The sequence below is a fragment of the Brienomyrus brachyistius genome, chromosome 18 (assembly GCF_023856365.1).
Source record: "Brienomyrus brachyistius isolate T26 chromosome 18, BBRACH_0.4, whole genome shotgun sequence".
Classification (NCBI taxonomy): Eukaryota; Metazoa; Chordata; class Actinopteri; order Osteoglossiformes; family Mormyridae; genus Brienomyrus; species Brienomyrus brachyistius.
In genome coordinates this window covers 56,063-64,598 of record NC_064550.1, presented here as the reverse complement: position 1 = coordinate 64,598, position 8,536 = coordinate 56,063, and the positions used below count along the sequence as shown (strand labels likewise).

Here is an 8,536-nt window from a genome sequence, read left to right as displayed (position 1 = left end):
TGTGTGTGTGTTTTTTAGCTAAAGGGTTAAACAAACACTTAATTGTATTCATCATACCATATATGAGTAACCCAGCCTTTGATCAGTTCCTTCACTCTATTGTTACAGATTTTCAGAAAACTACATCAGGATTATTGTTGTGTTTTGCATTTCATGTAAGATATAAAATCGAATCTGTATGTATGAAGTCAACCACCACACAGCGAATCTCCTCGGGATCCTGGCCGGCGATCCCCCAGGCAAATACACGGTCCAGTTCTACCAATCCATCGGCCATCCATCTGCCACAGCTACAGTAGGTGTTACATGTACGTGGGCGTCCCCTTGGTCTGGTCCAGCCGCTTGGGTCCTCAGCAATGAGTATCCTGCGACCCGGATCACCCTCAGGGAAACGCGCCACATGGCCGTAGTGCCCTAACTGACAATCCCTCACAATGCAGGTAATGTGCCCCCATTACCTGGAGATGCATGGCTTCATTGATCAAACTATCAATCCTCACTCAAGTTGGCACATTTGGTCTGAACAAATAAAATTTGCAGGCGGGGGAGGAGATTGATCGTGTAACCCAAAAGCACGGAACAAACTGTGTCTCATATGGGTTCAAACCAGGTCACAGTATTACATTTAATTGTGTAATATACAGAACAGGTGTAAACTCTAATCTTCATGTTTTGCAAATGACACGACTGAACTGATATGTTCCTTTTGCACATTAAAGAAACTGAATAAAAAAGGAACCCACTTATTTACAGTTGTATGGGCCTACATTGGCATTGCTACAGTCAACAGTATTTTCAAATTGAAATATTGTACACTCTGTAAATTCATAATTCAAGTCATTTCTTTATTTCAATGCATAAAATTCCATCAGAGTTGCCCTTTCAGAACATGAGAAATGTGAAAAATTGAATAAAGTACAAAATGAAATCTTATTTTAATAAATATTTATTTTTGTCATAAGTCATAATATTCAAAAACACCCACCGTTAGTTTTGTTTCTTGGTTTGTCTCTCTGACTGTCTCACGGTTCCATCCAGGAAATGGAGTTGACTAGGACTGGGGAAATCCCCTAAAAATAATGCTACAATAGATTTTCCCAATCTCAATATTTAACAAGGGGACCAAGCATGCTAAATTGCCCGTAGATGTGCATGTGTGAATGCATGGTGTGTGAGTGTGCCCTGCAATGGGCTGGCCCCCCATCCTGGGTTGTTCCCTGCCTCATGCCCATTGCTTCCGGGATAAGCTCTGGACCCCCCCGCAACCCAGTAGGTTAAGCAGTTTGGACAATGGATGGATGGATGGATGGATGTATGGGACCAAGCACTGGTGATGGTGCATAGGGAGTGTCTGGCGGAGGTCCTCGTCCAGGAAATCTTTAACTCACATCTCCGGCAGAACTTCTCTTGCATCCCCAGATAGTCAGGGGATATTGAGCCTGAATGAACCATGTCCCAGGACTCCATTATTGAGGCAACAGTGTGGAGCTGTGGCTGTAAGGTTGTTGGTGCCTCATAGCATCATGGGTATCGGCAAAAAAATATATATATTTTTTTGCACTCCCATGCTGCCCCGACATCATGCCAGCGCATTTTTGGGATTTCATGGGCACTGACTGGTTTTATATTGCCCTATTGTGGGGAGTGAGGGTACACTCCATTTGTGGGGTGTGCCTGCTGCCTGCCACACAGGGAGGAGAGGGGAGGGGTGGAGAGGAGAGAGGATGGGCGGGGCGGCGGGGGATTCTCCGGCTGGCTGGAGTGGCGTCAAATAACCAGCACGCAAAATAAAGCAAAATAAAAACAAAGAAACAAACACAAAAGCACCAGACTCTCGGGTTGGGGGATGGGTGTTGATATTGGAGTGCAAAATTAACACAGATGGAAGATGGACAAGTACTTTTGATTTGTGTCCTATTCTCAGTGTATGACGAATTATAATGGCTGTTTGTTAGCCGTTTGCATACTATCTTATGCGAAAACCGGACGACAGAATTCTGTTGTAGTCTAGCTGACTTAGCAAAAAAAATCCCTTACACTATAAGGCTGCATTATTTAGGAAAGTCACCTTAGTGTAATTACAGAGTAATGCATTGCTTCCAAACAGCGATGTTGTGATAGCCTATTCAATTAAATGCTTGTTATACATATAATTCTGAATATTTGATAAATTGGGCAAAATCATATGTTTGTTTTAAACATGAAAATGATGCATGCATGTATCAGAGTTTTATAGTGGGTTTCTATTCAGGGGCACTTCTGAAACATTTTGGAGCACCCTCTGCCACTGCCACCGCCCAAGATGAGGAGCCGTCCACCTCCTCAGCCACATATGTGTCTCCACAAATGTCTGATCCCGAGGATGAAGAGCCAATAGCAGCCACTTCAGGTGTGATTGTGCGTTGCCTGAGTGTGTGTGTGGCAAAATATTTTGCAAAGACTGTTCCGCCACCATGAATGCTGTGTATTCAAAATAACTTGTGTATGCTAATGCAAATGTATGCTCATAGAAATGCCTGGAGCTGAACCCCCTGAGGATAAGCCCATGCCTACAGAACCTGCAAACTGGCCTTCAGATATCACTGACAGCATTCGAATACCGCTGGTTTTGCAAAGGACCAAGTAAGGTAGCACCTGACTTTGTTTTTCCTAGAAATGAGGGTGATGGAAGAAGTTGCCACCAGCAGTATTTTAAGAAAACACTAGTTAGCGGTGAAAAGATGCCTAAAAGCTGGCTAGTATATTCTGAGAAAAACAACAGCCTTTTTTGCTTTTTTTTGTTTTCTAAAAGACACATCCGTTTAACAAGTTCTGGGCTGATAGATTGGAAGCATGCCAGTTCTCTTCTCACCTCACGTGACAATAGTCCTGAACACCATAACTCCATGAAAGCATGGAAAGAGCTGGTAGTGAGGATTAAAAATGGTGAAACAATTAACAAACAAGAGATGGCACTTCTGCAGGCTGAGAAAATAAGATGGAGAGCGGCGCTGACTCGTCTCACTATTATCACTCAGTCTCTCGCAATCAGAAATTAAGCACTAAGGGGACACACAGAAACATTGTTTTCTCCATCAAATGGCAATTTTCTAAAAGAAGTTGAACTCATGGCAAGGTTTGATCCCATAATGCAAGAGCATATTAACCGTGTCCAGAAAGGCACTTGCAGTCAGTCATTGAGGAGGAGGTGGGATCAGACAGATTCAGCATTTGTACAGTGGTGTGGTGTGACATCCTGAACCAAACCCACCATGTGAGCAAGCTCATGCAGTCTCCCAACATGCATGTGGATGTAGCGGGCAATCTCCTCAAAAAGACAGAGAGAGGTCTCCGCAAGTACAGGGCAACAGGCTTTGCATCTGCACAAATGTCAGCCAAAGATATGTGTGAGGACATGAACGTAGAGGCTGTTCTACAGCAGAAAAGACAGAGAACTACAAAGCGGCACTTCTCTCACAAATCATTTGATGAGCCATTGAGTGATGACTTAAAGAACCTGGAGGTGACCTTTTTTAATGTTGTTGTTGATGCTGCAGTGTCTTCCATCCAAGAGAGATTCACCACATTGGAAAATGTGGGACAGAAATTTGGAGGACTGACACATTTTCCAAATCTCTCAAATGATGACCTCACTGAACAGTGTAAGACCCTCGGTGCTACTTAGCTTTTTCAGGACCAATCAGACTTGGATGCCGGAGAGCTTGCACAGGAGATTAAGAATTCGTCTGACTTACCATCAAAATCTATGACCTGTCTTGAGCTGCTGAACTTTGTGCATGACAGCGAACTCTCAGAAATATACCCAAATTTGTGCATTGCTCTGAGAATTGCAGTTACTCTACCTGTAACTGTGGCTTCAGCAGAGAGGAGCTTTTCAAAGCTGAAACTTGTGAAGACATATCTGAGGTCCACTATGTCTCAAGAACGCCTCACTGGCCTTGCTATCATCAGCATTAATCATGCAATTGCTGGCCAGATTTCATATGATGACATTATTGATGACTTTGCATCAAGGAAGTCAAGGAAGGTCCTGATATAGATGACAATTATTTCATATCACTGTGTGTTGTGCAAAGTGCAATCATGTTAATTGTGTCATTTAGGAATGCCTTATTTTAATTGTATCTGCCTTTTATACTTATTTAATATAATAATTTTATATGTATGTCTTATTTTGACTTCTGTGCGTGCTTGTTTTATATTTAAAGTTATATTTATTTAAAGTTCTATTTGATGATGAGATGATGATGAGAACCCTTTATTGCTGTTGCAATACACCATGTCACTAGTCACAAGTACCAGCGAAAAACTGGCCATCAACCGACCATACATTTTATATGTATGTCATATTTTGACTTCTGTGTGTGCTTGTTTTATATTTAACGTTATATTTATATGTTAGTTATTATGTTTGTTTGTGTGTGCATATATCTATATCCAGTTAAATTCAGTATGTTTCGGACAACAGTTTTTTTTTACGATAAAATATGTTAATGTACAATCCTTAATATGTCTTGTGTGTGTGTGTGGGTGGGTAAAAGTAATTAATTTACTTTGGGATTTTAGATACAGTAAGATATTATACACAGACCTAAATAATTACATAAACACAGTCGTTGCTGTTTCAGTTCCATCCTACCATTTATATTGTCACAGTGAACTATATCCTAAGATGTACTTGTACAACGTTTGTATATAGTATAGCATGAAAAATAATAATAATAAAAAAACTCAGCCAGAGTAGAATTGTTTATATATATATAAATATATAAAACACTCGTGCGCTCTTGCGTTGTGTACACCAAAAATGACGATTCCACCATACACTGCGGCTAGGCTATATCGAGTGTGATGTTAGCTGCAAAAGACGCAAGCTGATCCCAACTTCACTTTGCTACACGTCCACTGTAAAAGCAGGGCCACAAATAAAACACCACCTACGTCTCTGTGCTCAATTCAAACGGAAAATGTCGCCAAATCCATTCGCCATTTCACTATGTGCTGGCTAGTCATGGCGCGAGCATTAGCGACGGACGCGAACAGCTTCAGCTTATCTTGCCACAATTCAGCTCGACTGTTTAAACTTCAGCCAAACACAACATTCTGTGTTAAGTGAGAATTCTAACGAGAAATAATAATTACTCACATCGTTCAATGGGCGCCCTCGGAATATCTGTCCTGCCGCTACTCCCATCCACTTCTAACTTAACTCGTCCATCTGTGTGGGGGTGCGCAAGAACGATGGGTGCCGTGAAGCTGCAGGAAAACAAACTTATAAACCTGCACGGAAATATATTAAACGTGGAGGAGTTAGTCGGCAGAAGTGAGGAATTACAAAAAAAAAAAACGATTTCTCAAGAAAAGATCATAAAACAGGAAAATGGTCAATAGCACATGGAGTGATATTGCACACTGTACCTTGATTGTAACATAACTGCTCTATAATATATAATCGATTATATGCAATAGCGTTCAGGATTTGGGTGAAGTGTACACAGCACAATAATCATTGTGATAATTCCACACTTGCTGCAATACGTTTTCATGACTGTATTGGGGATATATGCGGTCCGATAAATACGTCCGCCTTGTGCTAAATGTGGACCAAAACAGACGGACTACGCAGCCCAATTTTCAAGGACCATTTTTGTTCTAAATAAAGGCCACAACGAGCCGACCAGATTTAGCCCATAAAATAATGTCCTGTGGACATTTGTTGCTCAGTGGCTTATGTTTAAGGTGGAAACTAGGGAATAAGATACGAACTTTAACCTCGTTCCTGACAGACATGTGAAGGACCGTTTTTGTTTTTCAGTTTTAGAAACGCAGCTGAGGAGAAAAAATATGATTTTTTTTTTTTATTAATTAAGGAACTATTTTATTTATTTCGGGAATTCGTGATTTGACAATTCATACATAATACAAAACGTAAATGCTAAGATAAGCACGGTATACATTTACCAAAAGTGATATTAAAAACATTTCACTTGTTCTTCTTGTACAGCTGATTGCGCATAGAAAATATTTCCCCCCAATCAATTTCGAATCTCAAATATAGATTTAAAAATAAACGTTACGGTATCTTAGAACACTGTGACGCAAAAGTGCGGTTTTTGCGTATTAGAACGTATGTACGTCATTTCGAGTGGTATAAAAAGGAGAAAGAGACGAGACATCCACATTTTTGAATAATGATGGCACACGACATGGAGCGAGTACTGATGTCCCCGGCGTTCGAAGTGTTCAACAAGCTTCGGCTGGCAGGACAGCTCTGTGACATGGTCCTCATCGCAGACGGTGTTCAGTTCAACGCCCATAGAGTGATTCTGTGTGGCTGTAGCTCCTACTTCCAGTAAGTAGCTGTGACCCATATATGAAGATGCGAAAACAGCAAGGAGTCAGTTTTTATCTCTCATTAGCAATGACTTCTCCTTGGCAATAAGGCTCTAGGATGACAGAAAGTTTATATTAATATATATTATATTAAATTATATTAATGTAGGTCAGTGCTGATCAGAAATATTTCTGATAAGTGTACCACCTTAACTTTTACCATATAATAATAATAATAATAACAATAATAATGGTATAAATATATAAAAAGGGGACCATGTCAAACAGGAAAAACAAAGTATTCCGGGGGACTTGCCCACCAGCCCAACTAAAATATATTAAAGGGGGAGCTACTGTTGGAAAAATAAGAGTTAAAGCCCCTGGTCCCTAGTTCTTTGATGCCTATGTGATCATCTGTAGCAGGGCGTCCTTATCTCTGGTTTATTTCCATTTGGGGGTCCCTGGTTCAGAAGATTTAGAAAACCCCTTAATTAACTTTGCCTGCAAAACCCATATTTATTAGATGAGTCACTTCTGGATTGTGTTTCAGGGCTCTGTTCGCCAGTGACTGGAGTGATTCAGGAAAGCGGGAGTACCAACTCCCAGGCATTTCCCCTGAAACATTGAGGCAGGTCATCGAGTACGCCTACACATACTCTGTGGTCATCACAGCTGACAATGTGGAGAACCTCCTGGCAGCTGCTGATTATCTCAGTGTCCTGGGCATCGTACAGCGCTGCTGTGACTTCCTGCATGAGCATCTCTGCCTTGACAACTGTGTTGGGCTTGTCAAAATCGGAGAAGTCTACTGCCTCAATGAGCTGCACCAGTCTGCATTCAAATTCCTCCTGAAGAACTTTAAGGAGGTTGCCATCACATCAAACGATTTCCTAGAACTCACGCTCGAAGAACTTTGTGACATCATGGAGCGGGATGAACTGAATGTCAGAGAAGAAGATGTGGTGTTTGACGCCATCCTCCGTTGGATCGAGCACGAGCCTGCCACCCGAGAGGCCCACATTTCAGTTCTGTTGCCCAAGGTGAGTATAGTTATACTATGTTCGCATTGACTTGTGTATATAACAATAGAATGCTCATTGAGTGAAGTCTTTATTACTGTAGCTAGAGACTGAACCTTCATTTCCATGTCCCATAAGTCTATAACCAAGGCTTCCAGGTATTACACTTGGGAGGAGAGTGTAACAAATAATGGAAAACAACACACTGACATAAAATAAGTGTTAGCTGACACATCTGAGACTTTCTATGTAAATGGCTACAGCTAAAGAAATAAAAATTTGCACTTCCTGCTGTATCCTTAATGTTAGGAATTGCTCATCTCCAGAGATTCACAGAAAGCACTAAGGAACTCATGGGAATTCTCTCATTCTTGATTTCTGTGTAGGTTCGCATGGCTCGTATGGATCCAGAATATTTTATGAAGATTGTCAAAAACAACGATCTATTGAAGGCCAATGCGGCGTGCAGGCGAATTATCAGCGATGTCTTAAAGGTCATCTATGATCTTGACGAAAGTCCACTCTCTGACTTTGAGAACCCGCTGATCCGCCCACGCTTGCCCTCTGACATTTTGCTGGCTGTTGGTGGTTGGAACATGCGCACTACCAACTGCATCGATGCGTATGACACACGGGCCGACCGCTGGGTGGATATCACGCAGGAGGAGCAGACCAACCTAGCTGGTCATGGCATGGTGTACCATAATGGATTTGTGTACTGCATTGGGGGGTTTGATGGCCAAAACTCTATTAATACCGTGCGCAGATATGACCCGATCACACGAGCATGGCAGCAGATGGCCCCAATGCACTGGCAGCGCTGCAATATTAGTGTGGTCGTGCTTGATGGGTTCATCTACGCCATGGGTGGCCATATTGGTTTCAGGCCCCTCAATAAAGTAGAGCGGTACAACCCAGTAACCAACAAATGGACCCAGATCGAGCCCATGAATGAGAGGCGAAACGATGCCAGTGCCACCACCCTGAATGGCAAGGTAGGGTAATGGGAGGGCGTCTGCCTGTGTTTACCTTCATTTTCCCCTTGAAATTGAGTATTTTACTCAATCATAAGTTCTCTTTCTCTTCAGATTGCTGATTTTAATCCATAATTACTATGTTCAATAAATTTAAGTATTTGCATAAATGCATTATTGGTCTCCATTAGGGGCACATTGGGTAGTGCT

General features: G+C 41.7%; 1 protein-coding gene across 1 annotated transcript; it reads left to right on the top strand.

Moving 5' to 3' along the window:
• Positions 1-6,165: 6,165 nt before the first annotated feature.
• Positions 6,166-8,356, top strand: LOC125713187 (kelch-like protein 10). Its single transcript, XM_048984145.1, has 3 exons — positions 6,166-6,352; positions 6,884-7,373; positions 7,739-8,356. Exons 1-3 carry the CDS (start codon positions 6,192-6,194, stop codon positions 8,354-8,356), a joined length of 1,269 nt encoding a protein of 422 aa, XP_048840102.1. The 5' UTR covers positions 6,166-6,191.
• Positions 8,357-8,536: the final 180 nt, after the last annotated feature.

Excerpts from the sequence above, each read along its gene's own strand:
- LOC125713187 (XM_048984145.1), top strand. The coding sequence starts at position 6,192 with ATGATGGCACACGACATGGAGCGAGTACTGATGTCCCCGGCGTTCGAA. Across the intron at positions 6,353-6,883 it reads GGCTGTAGCTCCTACTTCCA|GGCTCTGTTCGCCAGTGACT; the intron begins GTAAGTAGCTGT and ends ATTGTGTTTCAG. Across the intron at positions 7,374-7,738 it reads TTTCAGTTCTGTTGCCCAAG|GTTCGCATGGCTCGTATGGA; the intron begins GTGAGTATAGTT and ends ATTTCTGTGTAG.